The 23,658-nt window shown below is 43.8% G+C and overlaps 1 protein-coding gene across 1 annotated transcript in view; it reads right to left on the reverse strand.

Moving 5' to 3' along the window:
- Positions 1-23,658, reverse strand: part of DEPDC5 (DEP domain containing 5) — a 119,065-nt gene that overhangs the window by 15,013 nt on the left and 80,394 nt on the right. The window contains 7 exon segments of the mRNA XM_008566416.1: positions 2,057-2,284; positions 4,236-4,344; positions 5,934-6,066; positions 6,567-6,644; positions 7,515-7,669; positions 18,967-19,032; positions 21,845-21,953. Of these exon segments, the coding sequence (XP_008564638.1) occupies positions 2,057-2,284; positions 4,236-4,344; positions 5,934-6,066; positions 6,567-6,644; positions 7,515-7,669; positions 18,967-19,032; positions 21,845-21,953 (878 nt within the window).

Genomic DNA, 23,658 nt, shown 5'->3' on the forward strand with positions numbered 1-23,658 from the left:
GAAAGTAACCTTGAAGAGAGTCGGAGGTTGACTTTTTGACTCTCTTCAGTATATATCTGAAAGCACCTAGCTTCCAGGCTTAGCTCCTTGTTCCTTGGAAAAGATGAAAATTCTTAATTTCTATCTGTAAGGAAAGAGTAGGATTTAAAAGGGCATAAAATTTAAGTTGAGAAGCTTCCCACATGCAATCCACTGCTATAAATAAAAGACTAACACTATACTTATTGAGTTCCTGTGCTTGTTATATTTGCAATAGAAAGTTTTCCCGACTCCACCTTCATTATTGGACTATTGGCTTTTGCTTCCCACTGATGTCAGGGTACCTGCACTTTTATTTGCTGCTTCTAATAGGCCCTTTACGGCATAAAATGCACAAGCTTGCTGCTTGTTATTCCAAGTCTTCAAAGGCCTTTGGTCTCAGGCCCTGATGGTGCTCTAGGTGGCTTAGATTGCTGGAAATGAACACCCCAGGATAACAGGAAGTATGTGGGGCCGGCCTGGTGGGGCACTGCTACCGTGCGCCGCTTGGGAGCGCGGTGGCGCTCCTGCCGAGGGTTCAGATCCCACATACAGACCGGTTCCCGCTCACCGGCTGAGCGAGGTGCGGGAGCAACGCCGAGGGTTGCGGTCCCGTTGCCGGTCCCGGTCCGGTGCGGGCACGACACTGAGGGTTGCGATCCGTTGCCGGACACGAAGAAAGACAAACACGAAGAAAGACAAAAAAAAAAAAAAAAAAACAGGAAGTATGTGGCCTCTTTGATCCCAAGAGACTTCAAGGAGGTAGAGAATTAGAAATGCAACAAAAGAGAGAAGGTCTAAGTCATGACTGCCTGGGTGAAAGGAGGAGGAGCCACTCTGCATGGTTCTGTCCTGTCCTCTCCACCCCTTCACTCCTCATACACAACACTGGGCGATGCTGGGGTGAGGGTGTAAGGTGAAGTCAGAGCCACACCCAGATCTGAGTGAATCAGAGGCCCAGAACTGTGATGACTATCAACGTTTCCATTCTACCAGCTAAGTAAGAATTCCAATTAGCTGGATATTTATAGGTAAAAAAAAAAAAAAAAAAAAAAAAAAAAAAAACAGGAAGTATGTGGCCTCTTTGATCCCAAGAGACTTCAAGGAGGTAGAGAATTAGAAATGCAACAAAAGAGAGAAGGTCTAAGTCATGACTGCCTGGGTGAAAGGAGGAGGAGCCACTCTGCATGGTTCTGTCCTGTCCTCTCCACCCCTTCACTCCTCATACACAACACTGGGCGATGCTGGGGTGAGGGTGTAAGGTGAAGTCAGAGCCACACCCAGATCTGAGTGAATCAGAGGCCCAGAACTGTGATGACTATCAACGTTTCCATTCTACCAGCTAAGTAAGAATTCCAATTAGCTGGATATTTATAGGCAAACATACCAGAATTTTACTGGAATTTGGTCTATGTTACCATGGTACCTCGCCCAGAGCATGTATTCTCAACCCATCAGTTGGGTCCTCCAGAGTAACCATTTCTTATCAGAGGTCACTACCTTTCAATAAGCAGGTGTTCACTCCTATCTTAATGCTGCAGGAACTGTGGAGAGGAGGGGAGAACTCTAGCTTACATCCCTCAATGTGGTAAGCATATTTGGAGAGAAAGGAAGGAGGAAGTATTCATGCCCAGCATGAGTGTCTGGAATGGATGACCTTCTAAGTTCCTCCTCTTCTGAGATCCTAGGATGCTACAGTTCAAGAGAAGCCCTCTGGCAGAAACAACCTGCAGTGAGCTGGTGCTCACTGAGAACCTCTTGGGAAAAGTGGTCACATTTTCTATTCTCTCCTATACATGCAGGTTTGGCACCATGCATCTGATTCGAGAGGTGATAAACACTGTTTGCTGGTGAGGACAATAATGAAGCTGGACCCACTCAGCCAGTGGAAGCCAGCACAGGCACCCACGGACACAGTAGCTAGTGCGACAGCCACAGTGGCTCTCACCCCAGTCCATGTGGCATCATTCCCTGGCCATCACCCTCCCCCAGCCACTCACCAGTGCCTCCCCAGACCTCAACTGGGTTAGGCATCTACCTAAAAGTGCAGCCGCCTGGCTCCGTCCTCCAAAACTGCGGCTAAAGGAGCTGTGTCTGCTTGCATAGGAGGCTGGCCGGCTGGGCAGCCAGGGCAGGAGGAAGGCAGGAATCTCGGAGTGCAAGAGCTCTTCTGCCACAAAGGCCACTTCAAACCACTTGCGCTGGAAACTGGCAAAGTCATCCACCCCTGCCGTGTGCCAGGTGGAGGCGGGCTGTTGCATGGCCACTGGGAAAAGCAGAGGCACAAATGCTTATTTTGTTACTGATACATGCTACAACATGGATGAACCTTGAAAACACTATGCTGAGTAAAAGAAGCCAGACACAAAAGACCACATGTTGTATGAGTCCAATGATATGAAATGTCCAGAACAGGCAAATTTTTAGAGGGAAGGAGGAGGGAGGGCTGGGGAGTGACTGCTAATGGGTACAGGGTTTCCTCCTGGCGTGATGAATATCATCTGGAACTAGAGAGAAGTGATGGCTGCACAACACTGTAAATATACTAAATGCCCCTGAATTGTTCATTTTAAAATGATTAATTTTATGTTATATGAACTTAACTTCAACTAAAAAAAATTTTATCCTCAGTTTCATACTTCTACTTCAGAGAATATAATGGTAACCTGTTAACCTGTTTTTTTCCCACTTGAAGGTAAAATAGGTATCCATTGGTCAAACTTAGGATTTAAGGGATCCCCATATCAGCCAGCAAAAAAAAAAAAAAAAAACTAGGGAAAAGGTGTTGACGAACATCCTAGCGACTACAAGGAAAAAAGACCCTCACAGGCCCACTTCCGACATGTCCTTGGATAAAACAGCACAGTGAGTGTCACTAGCTATTTCACGTAGGATTTCTTAAACCCAGAGGTACAGAAACCACCTGTTTGCAGGATGAGGGTCACTTGCAGCCAAGGTTCCCCACGTGCTCTGGGTGTCCTGGAAATGCTGGTCTGAATCCGGAGTTATGCCAGCCAGCTCTGACCATGCTATAAATTGTTGCCCTTTAGGGGATTACTTTTCCTCATAAAAAAAATAAATAAATAAATAGGGGCCAGCCCGGTGGCGCACTGCTACAGTGCGCCGCTTGGGAAGCGCGGCGGCGCTCCCGCCAAGGGTTCGGATCCCACATACAGACCGGCCACTCACTGGCTGAGCAGGGTGCGGGCGCGACACCGAGGGTTGCGATCCCGTTGCCGGTCCCGGTCCGGTACAGTCCCGGTCCGGTACGGGCGCGACACTGAGGGTTGCGATCCATTGCCGGTCACGAAAAAAGACAAAAAGGAAAAAAAAAAATAATAATAAATAAATAAATAAATAAATAAATAAATAAATAAATAAATAAATAAATAAATAAATAAATAAATAAATAAATAAATAAATAAATAAATAAATAAATAAATAAATAAATAAATAAATAAATAAATAAATAAATAAATAAATAAATAAATAAATAAATAAATAAATAAATAAATAAATAAATAAATAAATAAATAAATAAATAAATAAATAAATAAATAAATAAATAAATAAATAAATAAATAAATAAATAAATAAATAAATAAATAAATAAATAAATAAATAAATAAATAAATAAATAAATAAATAAATAAATAAATAAATAAATAAATAAATAAATAAATAAATAAATAAATAAATAAATAAATAAATAAATAAATAAATAAATAAATAAATAAATAAATAAATAAATAAATAAATAAATAAATAAATAACTTAAAATATATCTTGGAAAATTTCATAGTCTTCCTAGGGGAAGAATGGACTCTGGAGACCCAGCAAGTGCTATAAATCACAAATTGGAATTCATCATGTTATAATCAGAACTACCTGCACTGGGGGTAGGGGTGGGGAGAGGTGCTATAATTAAAAACAGCTACCAAAAAGTGACCCGTGGGAATTTCCTCACACCAGGTCCCTTGGCCTCTCTTAGGTTTATCTTCCACCCACACTGTCCTCACCAAGAACATGCTGTAGCTAAAGAAACCCTTGTCACTCCAGTTATGCTTAAATTAAGTACAAACGCTCAAGGAAGTTGACAGATCTGTCAACTCAGAATACAAAATCACACAGAGAGCTCAAGAAGCACCATCATGTGAAAGAGCAAGTCAGGAAGAACACCCGCCTCTGTGGGCAACCGCATTCGCTGTGGCTCTGACCTCGGTCGGGCTCTTTGTCCATAACTATCTTGTAGAAATAGAAGCCATAGATGAAGGTCCGCCAGGCTTCGCCAGATGCATGCATGATGAGCTGTTCTTCCAGCATTTTCTAGGAGAGACGTTGAAACTCTGAAATTCCCACAGAGGGACATCTTAAGAGACTACATCTCAGTCATGCACTGGAGCCAAGGGAGTGAGAGGAGCACTGAGGAGACCCTCCCTCCACTCCATGACTAGACATGATGATTATACCTTGTTAAATGTTGTGCCTGGTTTAAGTTATATTAGAAAGTGTACACTCATAATATCATCAAATATTTCAAACACATAGAAAAGCATAAAGAAAATCCAGGTATACCACTATTCTGCTTTAATACATTTAACTTTTTTTTTTTTTTTTTTGTGACCAGTAAGGAGATCGTAACCCTTGGCTTGGTGTGGCCCGCACCACGCTCAGCCAGTGAGCGCACCAGCCATCCCCATACAGGATCTGAACCTGTGGCGGGAGCGCCACTGCGCTCCCAATGGCGCACTCTCCCAAGTGAGCCACAGAGTTGCCCTTAATTTAACATTTTACTATACTGACTTCAAATCTTTTGATTTAAAAAAAAAAATCTCTATGGATGCTCCCAAGTGCCATTCCTCTTCCTCTCTCCCAGAAATAAATGGTTAGTGTAACATTACTCTCATGCATGTTTTAATAATTTTATTATATAGACATGTACTGATAGAGAATATGAGGTATTCTTGTGGGATTATAATTTTTAAATAAAGAGCATAATAAATTGGTTTTCAGTTCACATCATGCTTCTGATATTTATCCATGTTGGTACATGTACCTCCAGCTCATTCATTTCATCTGTTGTAGTGGCATTACATTATATGAACAAGGAAACAGTATTCTCAAAGAGGTAGGAGTATATAAAGATATCAGGGAAAGGCTATGCAAAATAGCACATTGAGACCCTCAAAGAGAGAACTGAGTATTATACGCTTATTCAAATCAGTTATTGATTTTACATTTCCGTGATGACAATCCAGCTGATCAGCAAACAGTACTGATTTTCAGCAGGGGCCTCCGCATGGACAGGATGGCATGAACTGGCTCAGTCAACTGGACCTTTCCCATTTCTCTACTTTCATGTTTAATGCCAGGTCTGAACAGTGTAAATTCAGCAATGTGGTGCTAAGTGCCTACCATGTGCCAAGCAGCATGCTGGACCCTGATGATATGGAAATGGACAATAACAGGCAGCCAGCAGTTTAGGCAGGAGATGAATGAGATACAGACAAATTCTTCACTCTGTTGTTTAAGGGCTCTGACAGAGTAGTACAGGGTGTCAGAAGGCTCCTGAGGCAGAGCCTTGAATGCAGCCTCGGGTCTTGAATAAGCCTTGAATCCAGCCTCGGTTGTTGACCAGGGGAATATGGTGGCTTGCGGTCACAGGGAGAGTGTTCCCTGAAAATTTTTCACAGACTTTTCTTAGGTTCAAAACTACACAGATTCTGTCCAGAACCTTTCAGTTCACATGATAAATTCTGTCAAATTTGAGTCAAGGTATAGTGTATTTCAAAACAAGACATCCTTTTTCATCAATTCCAGATAGGTCTCACACTTATTAGAAACAGATCCTCACTAGGCCCTGGTTGCATGGGGACCTGAGCAGACAGCTCTGCAGCCCTGCCTTCCTGTCTTACCTGCATGATGTCGATGGCCATTGCCTGTGTCTGGACCCCCTCCACATGGTTCACCAGCCAGTGTACCACCTCAGCACTGATGAAGCAGCATGGTGAGAGGCCCTTCTGTTCAGAGAGCAGCTGGACTCCTGTCCTGGGTTCCAACGTGGTGAGCAGGGAGCAGGGTGTATGTGTGACAGTGGCAACAAGCAGACAGAAAAAATGAAAAAGAAGGGACTCCCACTAAAGCAAAATACCTGAAGCGAGGACCGCCATAAAACAATTTCTCTATGCTATTCCTAGATGCAGAGAAATCCCCATGATAGGACAAAAGAAGGTGTTACAGGGGGAATAGGGGAGCAGAAGGGAACTGACATTTGGAGAATACCTATACTTGTCAGGCGTTACACTACGTATTTCACAAAGTTATTTCATTTAATCCTTACATCAAGCTTGTGACTTAACCACTTTTTCAAAAATCCCATTTTACAAGGTAACAGAAGCTCAGAGAGATCAAGTAACTTGCCCAAGGTCTCACAGCTCATGAGCAGCAGAGTCAGGTATGAATCCACCAAACCACACTGCCCAAGCACTGTGTGGCACAGGCCTTTGGGACCTCCTGCCCCTGCACTCACAACTGTGACAGCCACTTACGAGGGGTGCTTCATGGCTTCCAGGATCTCCACCAGGGTGGAGGATGAGGTCAAGGAATTTGCCGCCAGCTGCTGAGAGCTGTAACATAGAGTGTCTAATCAATAAAGCAAGAAGGCACACACAGGGTCAAGAGCACATCTATTAGGAACACTTCCTACTTCTTACAGAGCTGTAAACCAGGACAATACAGACACTGAAGGCATTCAGACAAATTCTAGACAGCTATATCCTGCAGATATTTCATAGGGGGTTTCCTACTTCCAAAATATACACATCAAAAAAAAGAATTCAGAGTGGTTTTGTGTCCAAATGCACCCTTAATAAGCATCTCCCCTTTTAATAATATGCCTCAGGACCAACCATTTCCAAGAAATCTCCCTGGACTGCTCTGGTTTTGTCACAAGGGCCTATCACATGTTGCTTCATTAAATCTTAACTAGAGAGTGCTAGATAACACGGTAAGAGCACTAGGGACAGAATACCTGTATTGTCACTAACCAGCTGTAGGGCCTCTAACTTTTCTTGGCCTTAGTTTCCTCATCTAAATATCAGGAATGATATTAGTCCTGTCTTTTAGGATTGCTGTGAAGCTAATGTATGTTATTTCCTTATTGAATACATGCTATCATATGCAAGGTACCATACCAAGGGTGCCATAGTGAACAGGACAGATTTGGTCTGGGCCCCCTTCCAGAAGCCCTCCTGCGTGGTGCCTGATACTTTTCTGTGTCTGTTGGAACCTCTTAGCTGTCCTATGTGGAAGGCAGGGCACAGCAATTTAGTCCCATCATACAGGTGTGGATAAAGACTGACTAGCCCAGAGCCCACATATGATTTGTGACAGAGTCAGAACTTGGCCTAAAGCTTTGGACTCCCAACCTCTGCAGCCTTTGGGGTTAGGCTGTCCCCACTCCCCAGAAGCATGAATTCGGCCATTCTGAACCCTACCTGCTATCACTGGAGTTTGCAGAGGGGAAGCCCTGTTCTCCTGTGTTCTGAGAGTTCCCAAAGGTCTGGTTGTTGCCTCTGTCCACGGATTGGCCTGTGCTTACCCCCAAACCAGTGCCATCCAACACTGGAGCGACTGTTTGGTCCACAGATGCCTATAGAAAATTTAAAAATTAATACCTAGTTCCAAGAATTACCAACACGAAAACAGAGTAAATAAGCTGTACTGTTTTATTCATTCAAAAAGCATTTATAATAAATAAGTAAATGGTTAGCTCAGTTGGTTAGAGCACAGCCTTTTAACACCAAGGTCAGTGGTTCAGATCCCCTTACCAGCCAGCCACTCAAAAAAAAAAGTCATTAAAGCTACTTACATACATGGACCTTTCCATTCCTCTCTTCCCCAGTCCCCATTGGCCCCTGGTGGAAGAGCTAAAGGAGTCTAGAGATCACACCCAGTCTTGTGTGTACTGCCTTCTATCAAAGCTAATGAGAGTTCCCACCCTCCAAGCTGAGGCAGGTGGGAGGCTATCGTCAGGACCAAAGAAATCAGCATCTGACTCAAACCACAAGATTTATGCCAAAGAAAAATTTCCACAGAAAGAGCAGAGAAGTCAGAATCATTCTTTATGAGAATGGGAGGAGGGAGAACACATTTAGAGACAAATGGGTGGACATCACAAAGGGCACCCTCATTTCTCATGACTTACCCTTTCCCCCAGTCTTCAGTGGTACAATCAGTCTTCCAATGGCCCAGGTCTGCATCTAAAGAGAAGTCTAGTCCTGTGGCCTCCCCTCTGTAGATTCACAAGCATCTCTAAGCCATACCCGCACTTCTTCCAACTGGGGAGAGCTGTAACAGTCTCCTAACTGGCTCTCCTGATTGCAGCTTCTCCCCCAAAATCCTACCTGTGAGCCACCTTCATTTGCATCTCCCTAAAGAACAGTTCCAATACCATCACTGTTACTCTGAAATCTTTCAAGTCTGCCCATGAGCTACCACGCTGAGAACTGACTGGCAGGGTATTGAGGTTCCTGATCTTGTCGCACCACCCAACATTCACTCGTGTGTATGTTTGCAGACAAATCAAACCTTGCATATAAAAACTGTCTATCCAGCCAGCCACCAAAAAAACCCACAAAAACCAAAAACTGTCTACGTGCTCTACTACCACTGGCTAAAACCCCATCAGTCTTGAAGGGTCATTTCAAATGCCACTACCTTAGTAAAATGTTTCCTGTTCACCACACCCCAGCCACCAAGCAGAATATCTTTCTCTACTTTGGACCTCTATGAACCTCTCCTGGTAACTGCCAGGTTTTGCCTCATGTTATATCTGTCTCATTTCCTTTAAGGGTCGTAGAGACAGGGCTATGGCCTGCTCACCTGGAATCCCTGCAGCATCCACCAACGGTTGCACCTCACAGTGAATACTTGGAGAGAATTACTAAGCCTTCCAGAGCACTTCTGGAAAAGTATAAGGCTCCTAGTCCCTCTTAAGAACTTGAGGTTCTTGTATACTCCCAGAATGGAGTCATATATTACTATATTATGATGCAAAAATTGCTCTCTTAAACAGGGTTTCTCAATCTCGGCACTATTGCCATTTGGAGTCAGATCATTCTTTGTTGTGGGGACTGTCCTGCGCATTGTAGGATGCTCAGCAACATCCCTGGCTTCCACCCACTAGATGCCAGTAATACCTCATCCATCATCCCCCACCCCCAGTTGTAACAAAAATGTCTCCAGATACTACCACATGCCTGTTGGGGGATAAAGTTGCCTGTGATTTTGATAGAATCATTTTGCTCTCCAATGGCAGGTTCAATGATTTGCAAAAAAGATGGCATAGGCTCTGCTGGCACCATAAACACACAAAGAAATGCATCAAAAGGCAGCTTATAATTACCAATCATCATCTGCCCCCAACCAGTAAGGATTAGGAACAGGTACTATGACCTAAAATTAACTTTGAATGAGCTAACTGAGGGGGAGTAGACCCAGCTCTTATGCATATAAGAGTGATTCTTAGGTCCTGCCTTCCAGGGCTCTGTAGTGAGGTTCTCTCATCTACTGTACCCTGAAATTGCTCTACCAGCCTAAACTGAATAATGTTGCCAAAAATGTATACAATTCTTGCATTTTTATTTTGGTATGGGTGTGGTTAAGAAGTTATCCTATAATCACGAGATGGCAAACATTTTCTGTAAAGGACCAGACAGTAAGTATTTTAGGCTTTGTGGGCCATATGGTCTCTGTCACAACTAGTTGATTCTGTGCTATAAAATACCAAAGGAGCCACAGATAATTTGCAAATGATGGGTGTGGCTCTGTCCCAATGAAACTTTATTTACAAAGGCAGATGGTGGGCCAGATTTGCCTCATAGTTGCCTGACCCCTGCTCTATATCACACAAAGTCTGACTTTCAAGAGGCTGTAGAGAAAGACATTTTTCTCAGATATTAATACCAGGAAAAGTTATGCTTCTCCTGAGGAACTGGTCTGTCTTTATCTTATGACCACTTCGAATCTTGGAACAGATGTTTCCCACATTTCTTTGGCTACCAGGAAATTCAGAGATGAAATTAGCATGAAACTAGCTACTTTGCAAAGCCTTATATTATGTCCTATAGTATTTTTTTCTTTTCTTGAATTTCCCCTGTCTAGTCACATTTTTACTGTGGGGGTTGCATTAACTTCCATAATCCACCTGAAGTAACATTTTGGAATAAGACCAGTGGTAAACAAAAGAAAAGGGAGGCTGAATGGACAGGTTGGCAGTCATCTTACCTAGAAGCCTGGCAGAGAGCCACGCAGAGGGAGGTGCTTGGTCTATGATGTATTTCATCTTAAGAACCTTGTCCAAAATCTTCTTTACAGAAGGATTCCACATAACATATGTAGATAGTCCCTCACTCCAGGAGAGAGTGCTTAATCTCCCCCCTCCTCTTTAGAATGAGCTACATTTAGGGACTTGCTTCCAAAGAATAGAATATAAACTGGGAAAAATAGTAACTTCATAGTGGAGGCAGCTGACAAATACATTAACCAAGTGATGAAGGTTACCATCACTGTGATGTATGGATCTCATCTGACCTCTGATATGTTGTGATGAAAAGGGCACATCACCTCTTTTTTTATTTTATTTTTTTTCGTGACCGGTAAGGGGATCGCAACCCTTGGTGTGGTGTCGTCTGCACCGCACTCAGCCAGTGAGCTCACCGGCCATCCCTATATAGGATCCGAACCCGTGGCGGGAGCGCCACTGCGCTCCCAGCACTGCAGCGCTCCCAGCGCCGCACTCTCCCGAGCGAGCCACGGGGCCGGCCCAGGCACATCACCTCTGAGGCATTTTTTAAAAAATCCATAACTCCTGAGGCTGGCTGGTTAGCTCAGTTTATTACAGCATAGCCTTGTAACACCAAGGCCAGGGGTTCAGATCCCTGTACTAGCCAGCCGCCAAAAATAAAAATAAATTTTAAAAATCCATAACTCCAGTCTACATATGAGAAAAACATCAGACAAACCGAGATTTGGGGACATTCTACAAGATACCTGGCCAGAACTCCTCAAGACTGTCAAGGTCATTTAAAAAAACAAGGAAAGACTAAGAAACGATCACAGACCACAGGAGACTGGGGAGACATGACAACTAAATGCACTGGGGTACCCTGGATGGAACAGAAATAGGACATTAATAGAAAAAATGGCTAAATCCAAACGAAGTCTGGTGTTTAGTTAATTTTAAAAAAAACCTCATCAGCAGCACTAATCTCCAGTCTACTCCCACTTTCCAAAACTGTGAAAGCAGGTGAATGAAGAAGCCCTCTCCGTCAGGGATGTCTCTGAGAACACCACCACCACAACAGGAACCCCCACTGGCCTGAGAGCCTGTCACAGCCCCACTTTCTCATGCTGGAGGATAATCAGTAACCAGGAAGCAGCTGGATCTACCAGCCCAGCTCTCCAACTGTGGCTGGAGGCTGGTAAAGATGACACTCTGCTTTGTCTTACCTGGAGACAAACGGGCTAAGCGGTGCTCCTGCTTTCCAGTCACCCAGCTCCTTCAGGCCAGACAAAGGCATTGTGAAGGGACCCATGACAGAATCCTATATACCTTGCAGAGCAGGAGCGTTTGGGAATAACTCCCAAACCCATGGCCCAGATGTTCTCCAAGGTTTAAAGTATCAGGGAACAGAATGTCATCCCAAATCAAAATCCTCTCCCTGCCCTCATGGAGCTTACCATCTGGGGGTAGGGAGGGGAAATCAGACATGAAATCAATAATATTCATAAGGGATTTTATTCATCTCTGAGATCACTTGGCACAGCCCCATACCCAGCAGGTACTTGAAATTTGCTATCTCAATTAAACTGAATATTTCCCATAACATAGCCTCCCTCCTCCCATGTCCATCATAACACCTCATTCTGAATGGTTATTTACATTTTTATATCTCACATCACTCCAAAAAAGGTGGGGCTACCAATAAATAGACATATAATAAGATACAAATAAATACATGAGAAAATCCAGTAAAGAGAAGACAAGGGTAGGAAAAGTGTGGATTACAGTCTAATTAAGTACTTTTTTGATCTAACAATAACATTTTAAATGTCTAGAGCTGTCCCATGCAATAAGGGAGCTACTAGCTATATATGACTATTTAAATATAAATTAATTAAAAATTCAGTCCCTCAGTCGCACCAGCCACATTTCAAATGCTCAATAGCTATAGGTGACTAGGGGCTACCGTATTGGATAGCACAGATACAGAACATTTCCATCATTGCGAGAAGTTCCATTGGACAGCACTGGTCTACAGCAAAGGCTGCAAGGAAAAATGTGTACAGGGGCTTGTAGGTAATACACATTGGTGCACATGGCTGAGTATTTAAAAAAAAATTTTAAAAAGGGCAAGGATGCAGGCTGCTCCACGACCATGTGACTATTGTGAGACAGGAATCCAAACCCAGTGTCCAGCTTACTCTACAGCACAAAACAGAAACCTGGACTTGTGCATGAAATCTCCTGATTTTTAAATATTTCCAACCAATTCAAAAATCTAAAAAACAAAGCAGGGCCGGCCTGGTGGCGCACTGGAGAGTGCGCTGCTTGGGAGCGCGGCGGCGCTCCTGCCGAGGGTTCGGATCCCATGTGGAGACTGGTTCCCGCTAACTGGCTGAGCGCGGTGCGGGCGCAACACCGAGGGTTGTGATCCCATTGCCAGTTCCCGGTATGGGCGCGACACCGAGGGTTGCGATCCCGTTACTGGTCAGTAAAAAAGACAAAAAGGAAAAACAAAAAAAAAACAAAAAAAAAAAAAGCAAGGCCAAACATGTTTTTGGGACATTTATGACCAGACTGAACATCCTTCAGGTGAATCATCCTGATCCTTGCAGAAGTCTTGCACCTGGACTTCTGATAAGAGCCTGACTGACACTGGAGGGTTTAGGTTAGGGCAACTGTTGATCAGTGGGTCCCTGGGGTCCTCTGCAGGGACTGAGCCCCTGGGGATACAAGCCTTTTGTTCATGTCTCCAAAGAAAGAAAACAGAGCAAAGGGCAAAGAGTCTACTTTTGAACATACTGCCTCAGACTCCCCAGAAAACTGCCTCCATGATCCCATCCATGAACATGCTAAAAACTGCTGCCCTAATAAATGTGGCCCCCAAGTGCATTTTGCAGAATCCAGCATTTCTGTGGCCATCACAGTTTACAACTGTCCCCCCACATAATTAAACCAGAATGGTTCTATGTTTGAGTTATACAAAATATTTTCGGGTTTAGTAAAAATTATCAAAGGGGGAAAAAACAGTCCCATTGTTTAAAATAAACTTTTTTGTGTCTGTCTCCCCCACCAATATCTCAGAGGGAGTATTTACCGATCACCTCCTAGATGCCACGGGCTTGGCTAAGGTGCTGAAGAATCAATAGTACACACAGCAGCTGCCTTCTCAAAGCTTACGGTCCCATGGAGAAGACGAGCATTATTAATTAAATTTCAGTCATACAAACACAAAGTAGAACCATGAGAAGTGCTAAAAAAAAAAAAACAAAAAGAGGCACTGGAGCTATGCAAGACATGGGATCTGACTAGATTAGTAGGAACTAAGTAGACATAGTGAGAGGGAACAGTGTGTGCCAAGGCACAGAGGCAGGGGGAAACCTGATGCCTACCGAGGACATGGGAGTGCAAGTTCCAGGAAGAGGATGGAAGATGAGGCCAAAGAGGAAGGCAGGACCCTGATCACACAGGACCTTTCAGGCCATTATAAGGATTTTGGCCTTTATTGTAAAGGAAAGAATGCACAGAAAAGTTTAATCAGGGGTGACACATCAGATTTCATTTCAAAAGGTGACCCAGGAGGCAAGATAAAAAACAGACTGGAGAGGGCCAGGAGAGCAGCAGGGAGACCACACAAAAGGCCACTGCAGGGTCTAGGTGAGAAATGGTCACTTGGGGGGCCGGCCCGGTGGCACACTGGATAGTGCGCCGCTTGGGAAGCGCGGCGGCGCTCCCGCCCGAGGGTTCGGATCCCACATACGGACTGGTTCCCGCTCACTGGCTGAGCGAGGTGCGGGAGCAGCACCGAGGGTTGCAATCCCGTTGCCGGTCCCCGGTCCGGTACGGGGGCAACACTGAGGGTTGCGATCCGTTGCTGGACACGGAAAAAGACAAAAAAAAAAAAAAAGAAATGGTCACTTGGACTGGGGGGTGTGGGGCAATGGAGATGGAAGTGACCAAGAGAAGAGAGACTTTTATCATACAAATTCAAACAGACACATTGGGCTGGGCTATTGAGAGCAAAGCCTCCTCGTGAGAGTAGCTGCTTGGGCACTTGGGCGCTACGGGAGGGGAGAGACCCTAACACTGGTTCAGGCCCCATGTGGCAGGAGCCTCTCTTGGCCCCCATGTCCCTTCAGCCTCCAAGCTATGAACAGAAGAAGTCGTGAGGCTGACTTCTGAGTGAAGTCCCATTACCAAGTGTTGCTCATGTTCTTCAAACTTTTTTTTTTGGTTGGCTGGCTGGTATAGGGATCCGAACCCTTGACCTTGGTGTTATTATACCACACTCTAACCAACTGAGCTAACAGGTCAGCCCATTCCCTTCAAATTCTTATGTAAGATGTGTATTACCTACAAGCATATTATAAGAATGTGTAAAAAATACGATGTGTATTACCTGCAAGTGATGATAAGAATCGATTTTCAGAGAACAGGATATAGAGAGAAACATTGTGTAACTCTGTTCTAGTTACCAGACAGAGAGTGACACCTTCATTATTTTCAGAAAGATGAACTGGTGGCACAAAGGACCATTTTCCAAGACTGGCACACAGCCCCATTACCTGCAGCCTTCTGTGCATTGCTGTCTGTTTTAATTTTACAGGTACCTGTACTTCCTTCCCATAGCAGAATCAGAGTCTGGGGTAATGTTCCCCCACTTTGGCCAATGAGAACCCCTTCTCAGCAGAGAGCTATTCTGAGGGGCAAAAACCACTGGCAACACCTCTGCAACTCAGCCAGAGCTGGAGGGCTTATCTACTTTCCATGGTCCAACAGGGTCACTGCAGAATTTCAGAACTAGAAGAGGTAGGGGAGGTCACCTAGTCCAAGTCCATTTTTACACACTCACTCTACAGAAAAGAGCTGACTGGCCCAATCAAGCTTGCTCGCTCATTTGTGACCCCATCCTCCCCACTCCCTTCCTCACCCACACAGAGCTACACGTTCAGAGAATTACTATGCGCCAGGATCTGAGCTAACCACAAAGATGTTTCATTTCATTTCACTATCACAGCAACCCTATGAGGAGAGCACAATTTTAGTGCCTTCTACAGATGAGAAACCCAAGGCTGGGAGAGGTTGGTGCCATTGCCAACTGGTTCACAACCAGTCTGTGAAGCAGGATGCAGCTTGATGCCAGACCCTACACTCTGACAGTCTTTTAACACGTAGCCCCTTTCACTGCAGATGTTCACTACACACTCTTTGTACTTTCTGGTCTTGAATTAGGATGGAGAGAAGCAGCAGCAGGAATAGGGATTAGGCATTAATAAACATGCATTAGGGCCGGCCCGGTGGCGCACTGGAGAGTGCGCCGCTTGGGAGCGCGGTGGCGCTCCCGCCGAGGGTTCGGATCCCATGTGGAGACCGGTTCCCGCTCACTGGCTGAGCGCGGTGCGGGTGCAGCACCGAGGGTTGCGATCCCGTTACCGGTCAGTAAAAAAGACAAAAAGGAAAAAAAATAAAAAAATAAACATGCATTAAATTGACATTATAATCTGGCATCATATTATACTAACCCAGATCATAGCTAGTGTTTACTGTGTGCCCACCACACACCAAGCATCATGCTAGTTGTTTACATACTCAGTTGGCCCTCTATATCCACTGATACAACTGAGTATCAAAAATATTTGGAAAAAATGGGCCGGCCTGGTGGCGCACTGGATAAGTGCGCTGCTTGAGAAGCGCGGCGGCGCTCCCGCCCGAGGGTTCGGATCCCACATACGGACCGGTTCCCGCTCACTGGCTGAGCGAGGTGCGGGAGCAGCACCGAGGGTTGCAATCCCGTTGCCGGTCCCCGGTCCGGTACAGGGGCAACACTGAGGGTTGCGATCCGTTGCCGGACATGGAAAAAGATAAAAGACAAAAAAATATATATATATTTGGAAAAAAATAAATAAAAAGTTAACAATACAACAACACAAAATAATATAAATTTTAAAAATACAGTATGACAACAATTTACATAGCATTTACATAGTATTAGGTAATATAAGTAACATAAGGATGATTTAAAGATGATTTAAAGTAGGTTATATGCAAAAACTGTGCCATTTTATATAAGGGACTTGAGCACCCTTAAATTTTGGTATCCTCGGGGGTTCCTGGAACTGTTCTCCCATGGATACTGAGGGAGAACTGTATCAGTTCTGCCACATGTATGATTAGAAGTATGTTACTTAATTTTCAAATATATGGGGGGTTTTCTAATTACCTTTTAGTCATTGACATGTAACTTAATTGCACTGTAGTTGGAAATATGCTCTGTATGATTTCATTTCCTTGAAATTCGTTGAGAAACATATATTACTTCTAATTCTCAAAACAACTGCAAAATAAATTATTTTATTTCCTTTTATGAATGAGGAAACTGAGGTTTGAAGCATTAATGTGCCTAAAGTAGCTCCCTGGTACTGTGCTGAGGGCACAATTTCAAAGTAGCCATCTGACTCCACTGGCCCCTCCCCATTCTACACTATACATTAGAAAATCAACAAAGCAAATTTTATGTTATATATATTTTACGATAATAAATAACAAATAAAACAAGCAAACATAAACAAAAGAAAAGTGCAATTTAATTTGGGGTATGTATACAGAACTCCCTTACCTGCCTACCTCTGATAGGAGCTGAGATAAAATTTGTTTTAATTTATACATCTTTTTTTTTTTTTTCCTTTTTTGTCTTTTTTACTGACCGGTAATGGGATCGCAACCCTCGGTGCTGCGCCCGCACCGCGCTCAGCCAGTGAGCGGGAACCGGTCTCCACACGGGATCTGAACCCTCGGAGGGAACGCCGCCATGCTCCCAAGCGGCGCACTCTCCAGTGCGCCACCGGGCCGGCCCTAATTTATACATCTTTTTAAAGACATACTTTATGAGTACTATAAACTTTATTATATAAAAAAATGTGCCTCTCCTAAAGTCTGATCTCTATTTGCTGTTCCCAGTTGGTGGAACTCATCCACTTTTGCTCTACCGGTAAAATCCACATGAGGTTGTGTGGATTATTATATTGAAAGAACTCTTTTCCAGCTCTGTCGATTTTTCTCCCATTAAATTTGAATCTAAGTCCAAAATTTTTCACAAGAGAGTCTCTTGTTAGAAAGTACAAGGTTAGGGCTGGCTGGTTAGCTCAGCTGGATAGACTGCAGCTTTATACCCCCAAGGTCACAGGTTCAGATCCCCATACTAGCCAGCTGCCAAAAAAAATAAACTAGAAAGTACAAGGTTAAAAGGATAAACTTAAGTTTGTTTTAAGCCAAAAATACAGTTTGCCCCTCACACTCAGAGATCCCAGATGCTTGGATTAGGACTCAGAAGTCCTGACAGAGATTTGCCCAGGGCCACACAGCTCACTGGGAAGAGGCAGGTGCAGACATCTGAAGACCTGCACAAACAGGTCTCCCAAGAAAGGGAAGGCTCCAATGTTAACCAAACCCTACCCTACCCTACCCTCCCAGCACAGTGGGCAGGATGGTATAGGGGCTCAGCTACTCACTAGTTGTGTGCCCTTTGACCAGCTAACATCTTTAAGTCTCAGTTTCTTCATCTGGAAAATGGGGTGATAACATCTGTACCTTACAGGTTGTTGTGAAGATTATGTTTGCAGAGCCCCTTGCGCAGTAGCTAGCAGAGTGGGTACTCAATAAATGTTGGTTTTCTGACTTCCACTAAATAAAGACTCCTTAACCTTTGCCCTTGAACTTCCCAAGTCCCACCATCCTTTGCCTACGCCACTCTGTACAAACGCTCTCAACTCTTTCAGAACTCTGTAACTGGTTCTCTGTAACTAAGTCAATTTCATATACTCAGGGGACTCAATAAAGGGCAGGGAGCCCTGTTTATCTTCACCTGGACCTGTCAAAACAGTAATTACTAATGCTAATTACAGAGCAGGTCATGAGTCAAACCTGTGGGTCTTGGATTTAAATACAGCTTTACCCCATACTGTATAAAGCACAACTTCTCTGTCCCTCTGTAGCATCGGGATAAAACTTTTACTTAACTCGTAGTTATGCTGCAAGGATGAAATGAGATAATACATGTGCTTGGTACATAGTAAGTGAAGAATTTTATGGCTTGAAAAGCCTCTGAAGATCTGGTCCAAGCTGTTTAGTTGACATATGAGTTAAGTGAAGGCCAGGGGCCAGGCAAACTGCCCTGGGTCACCCATCATCCGCCTATGACATAGGGCATGCCTATTAATAAATATTTACTCTTTTTCACTATATTTCACTATACTTTCATTACATTTCAATAAATGTATCTGGTTGTACTGGGAGGAAAAAAACAAGTGACCAGTCCTTAAGTAAGCATATTTCATGTTGCTTATAAAACCTAAAAGGGAAGGTGCTGCAATGTGGCAGAGGATTAGTGGCAACTGTGTGAAGCAGGCAGGCAGCAATGAGAAACCCCTGAGTCAACACTGGTGCGACTGTGTGTTTTCTTACATTAATTTCTTCCATCCCTCTTCCCTGCTGCAAACTGCATGGAAAGGAGTGTACACCTCTGAAACCAAATTCAATTTCAACTGTCCCTCAAAGTCAGTTTCAACTCAATTCCATCTGCTCAGAGCCAAACAGAAGGCTAGCTTGTGGCTTCTGCCAATGGGACAGGCATGCACGGGGCTGCAGAGCCCTGGAGTTTGACTAACCTGAGGGTAGAAGGTGGATGATGCTGTGCGTGGGCTGCGGACAAACTCCATAAAGAAGGCCCCGTCCTGCAGTCAGAGGAGGAGGAAGCAGCAGCAGCAGCAGCGGGCACAAGGAAGTGAAGAAATGGAACGTGCACCCGTGGGTAACCATCGAGGGAAGGAGGGGGTATGAAAAATAAAAAATGAAAACAAGGAGGGAAGGAGAGAAACAAGGACAGATAAGGGAAATGGGGGGTGGGGAAGGAAGGAAAGGAAGAAAGAAAGAAAGAAATCGATCCACCCAGGAAGACAATATCCAAATGCAAAGCATTAGCAGGAACTCACACCTTCTTGGGCAGAATATCCCATCAGTGTGGAGAAAGCACCTGTGTTAGAAGGTGTGTCCAAGCTCCTTCAGGTCTCATCAGAGGATGGCTTGCATGCTTTCACCCTCCCACATAGCTCTGAAAATCCTTCAGACCTATGCCAAGGAAGAGGGAAAGGCTGCGGAGATGGTGGAGTAAAGGCTTCAATGGCAGCATCCTGGCCTCCTGCCCAGCTGGGTGACCAGCAGCCCTCTTGGAGAGACACACTGAAGCATGAGGCTTTTTCTGTCTGTTATTAAACATGGCAGCCAGATGGGAGAAGAAGATTTAACACAGGACAAGTTCTTGCTTAACCGTCAAAGCAAAGGGGGTACAGAAGCAGTGATACCTTCTCCACTGGCTGTGTAACAAAATCATCAAGAAGCTGAGACATATAGAATGTCAGATATACAAGCATTCATTGTGAGGGACTTCCTGAAGCTGTCCTCTCCTCACCCTACCCTCGTGGGGTTCAAGTGCCCATGTATTTGAAACAAAAATGACAGAGAGGACTTTTCCAAAAATCCCTCCTTCCATCTTAAGAAGTATCCTCTGTCCCTTCGAAACCTTTTTAGTTTTTATGCTTATTGCTGAAATTCAGAAGTGGCACTTGATAAATCTCAAGGTCCCTGCTTTCCTACAACATTTCCTCAGTTTGAAAAGTAGAATGACAAACATCTGGGTGTCCATTTTATTGACCCTGCTGCCACTGCCATAAGCCACTGCAAACTCAAGTAACAAAGCTAGGCATTGTGCAGCCGTGGAGACACAGATGCAGGACACAGAATTCATGGACACATATACATTTGGGCATTTCTGAGCATGTCGGCAAGGCTCTTCACTTTGGCGATCTCGCAGTATCTTTGCTTCCCCTTTACTAGTTGGGAGGCTCCTACATTTGGATTTTAGTGTTCAGTTGGAAGGTCAGAAGAATGTTCTAAACAGCAAGTTAATATTCAGTCTTTGGTACATTTTAACTGTAATGTTTGTGACCCTATAAGTTCTCTATTTTCCCGTCTTGTCCTTGGCACTGTTCCTAATCCTCACAGCTGGCAATGAATTGAGGTAAAAGCTAGTGGACAGCACATGGGGTACTTCTGCATCTCACTGTGCCATTCGTGCCCTTCTCTGCCAGAACATACACAAGCAGAGGTGCTGACGATGCTGAGATTTATGTTCACGTGAGGGAAGACAGGTGGAATGATTCTTCCTGGACCAACAGATCATTCTTCACACACAGACTATCTTTGGGACCTAAAGTCACTCTCTAGAGCGGGCGTCGGTAAACTACAGCTTGCTGGTCAAATCTAGCCAGGTGCCTAGTTTTTTACAGCCTGTGAGCTAAGAATGGTTTTTACAACTTTAAATGGTTATGGAAATACCTATACAAGTTTGCCTCTTGGCCCACAAAGCCTAAAATATATATTTAGGTTTGCTGACTTCTGGTCTATAGAGTCTACAAGCCACCTGCAGCCTCAAGTTCATACTTTTCCTCAGATTTTAATCCCTCCACCTAGAAGTCTAATTCTAGTAATTTATGCTAAGGAAATAATCAGAGATGTGGTCAAATAATTATTATAAGGATGTTCATTGCAACAGTATGATTATGATACACTACAGAATAATTATAAAAATTCATAGAATTACCAAAAATTATTTTAAAAATCAGAAACCATCTATATTTTTAACTAAAATGTTATAAATAAAGGTATATCCATATAGTGAAATATCATGTAATTATTTTTTTAAATCATGCTTTCGAAAAATATTTAATGACATAAGAAATTTTCATGATATTGAAGTAAAATAAATACAGAGATGGATAGATTATTTGACCACAATTTTGAAAAATAAAGTACATCTATTGAATCTCTTTCATCTCCCAGTGGTAGAGACATGAAAAGAGAATGTACAGTCACCTCACCCTCCCACAATAGAATGATCTCAGATTCTGAATTTCCCAAGAGAAGGAGTTGACGGAGCCAAGTCTATTGGTCTTAAAAGATACAAAAAGCCTTATCTGTAGAGTTTTCTGCCTCTCTCCTGTACTTGCTATTCCTTATAGAGGCCTGAAGTCTTGGGTTTTTCGTTTGTGTTTTTCCTCCCAGGATGCTCCCGTATGACTGTATTTCTCAGGAGTCTAAGAAAACTGATGGGAATATCATTATAAAAGAAGAGTGAGTTCTTGTGGAAGCTGCTTCAGGAGCTTTCTACTCCCCTCTGGGAAAGCTAAAGATGAAGTTGAAGGAAAACCAGATGGCCAATTTCAAAGCTCAAGCCAGATCTTGGGCCTTGACCAACATAGTTTAGCTTGACTTTTGCATCTGCATTTAACTAGAAGTTAGTTTCCTTACTACTGTGAGCAAAAAAGTTCCTCGATAAAAAATAGTAATATAATCTTAACAGGTTTGGGGGTAGTATTCATCCAAAGCCTCACCAAATTCCATCCTAGATTTGGAAAGCTACCCATTTTACCCTCCACATCGAGGCTCTGAGAGCACATAGTAGCTCCTCGCTGGAGTAGCCTCCTTTACCTTTCGTGGGCTGTCCATGTAGGTGGGAGTCATGACAACGCTGCTGCTCTCGGCTGGCTGGGCACAGCTCCTCCCACCATGTACAGCTGCCTGCTGTTCTCCTAGGCACCTAAAAGGAGGAAAAACACACGCCTGCGGCTTGCTCAAAGCTCCCTGGTAAAGGATCCACATTCGCCAAGATGAGGACAGCTCTGTTGCTGTCATCTTTGAAATGCACCTTCTGCCTTGTTTCTCCATCTGGCCCTGTATGATAACCTTAATTTCATTCACTGTCCTGAACAATCACCAGTCCTCCACAGTAGATCAGAAAACAGCCCTATTTAAAAAGTACTCTGGTAGCACCTGGTGCTTATGTATTACTTTAAAAAGGCAACTGGCATGGTTTGAGTGACTCTATCCATGAATACCATTTTTCTTAAGTCCTCTGCGAAGACTTTTTTCCAATTCTTATTAAATATACAAGCAAAAGCAGATTCTGAAAATTAGGACTGCATTAATGTGTGACAAACTTAATAGGGGGAAATGTGTTAATTCTGTTTATTTTGAAGGGATTTATATGTTAATCTTTCAAACGTACATACTTACATCTCCCCTCCAAAAAAAACCCACACAAATCAAACAGACATTATCTCATAACACACAACAAGTATGGCTTTCTTATGACATCTCATCCCATCTCAGTTCCGACGTACATAAATGCATACTTTCATTTATTTTCCTAATTTCTTTCCATACTAAAATTAACTATGAAATATTTTAGCTTAAACTACATTGTTTCAATAGATCATTGTACTCTTATTTGGTAAGTTTCAGAAGGCTCACATTACAGTCTTAAATGCTTCATTATTATTATTATATATACTTCTGGTGGTGTACACTGTGCAGTGCAGCCCCAATCTCTCCACCATGGCCTTGTCTCAGCAGCTGGGAGTGTGGTCCAAGTAGCTTAGTGGCCAGTCCCTTCAGGGACAGCCCCAGCTGCACAGCAGCCTCATCTGAGCTCATGCCCTCCCCCCAGGGCTGCCACAGCCAATGCATAATCAATGGGTGTGCGTGTGTGTGTGTGAAGGCCTGGCCGTGTGCATGTGTGTGTGTGAAGGCCTGGCTGTGTGCACGTGTGTGTGCGTGCGTGTGTGTGTATAGGCCTGGCCATGCTGACTAACCCAGCTCATCTCTGAAGGCTGTTCTAGCTCTAGAGTATGTGTGGGGTCACCCGAGGCTGTCACTGCCCTGCACTGCAGCTCAGCTTCTCCATGTGCCCACTCCTGTTTCTTCGCCCTCCTTCCCACAGGTGTTGAGCCCAAGGACCCTCCTACACAAACACCCTACTAAACACAGATGCTAAACTCCATCTGGTCTGCTTCCCCAGGAACCCGACCTGCAACACTTCTCATCTTAAATTCTGACATTTTTAATACCAATTGTGAAGAAATCCAATACCAGGGATTAAAAATCTGTTTCCATAGTAACCTGTTGCACTCTCCCTTTTAAAATTTTTATTAAGGAAAAATTCAAACATATACAAAAGCAAAGAGGACAATATAATGAACCCCTACATACCTAGCCACCAAAATTGTATACTTAGAGCCAATCTTGTTTCATCTATACCCCCATCTACCATGCCAATAATTCTGAAGCATAAGTCACACATGATATTATTTCATTCACCAACACTTCAGTATCTCTAAAACAGAATAACTTTTTTTTTTTCCTTTTTGTCTTTTTTCGTGTCCGGCAATGGATCGCAACCCTCAGTGTTGTGCCCGTACCGGACCGGGACCGGCAACGGGATCGCAACCCTCGGTGCTGCGCCC

Source organism: Galeopterus variegatus, unplaced genomic scaffold (genome assembly GCF_000696425.1).
Source record: "Galeopterus variegatus unplaced genomic scaffold, G_variegatus-3.0.2 Scaffold241, whole genome shotgun sequence".
In the NCBI taxonomy this organism is placed as follows: domain Eukaryota; kingdom Metazoa; phylum Chordata; class Mammalia; order Dermoptera; family Cynocephalidae; genus Galeopterus; species Galeopterus variegatus.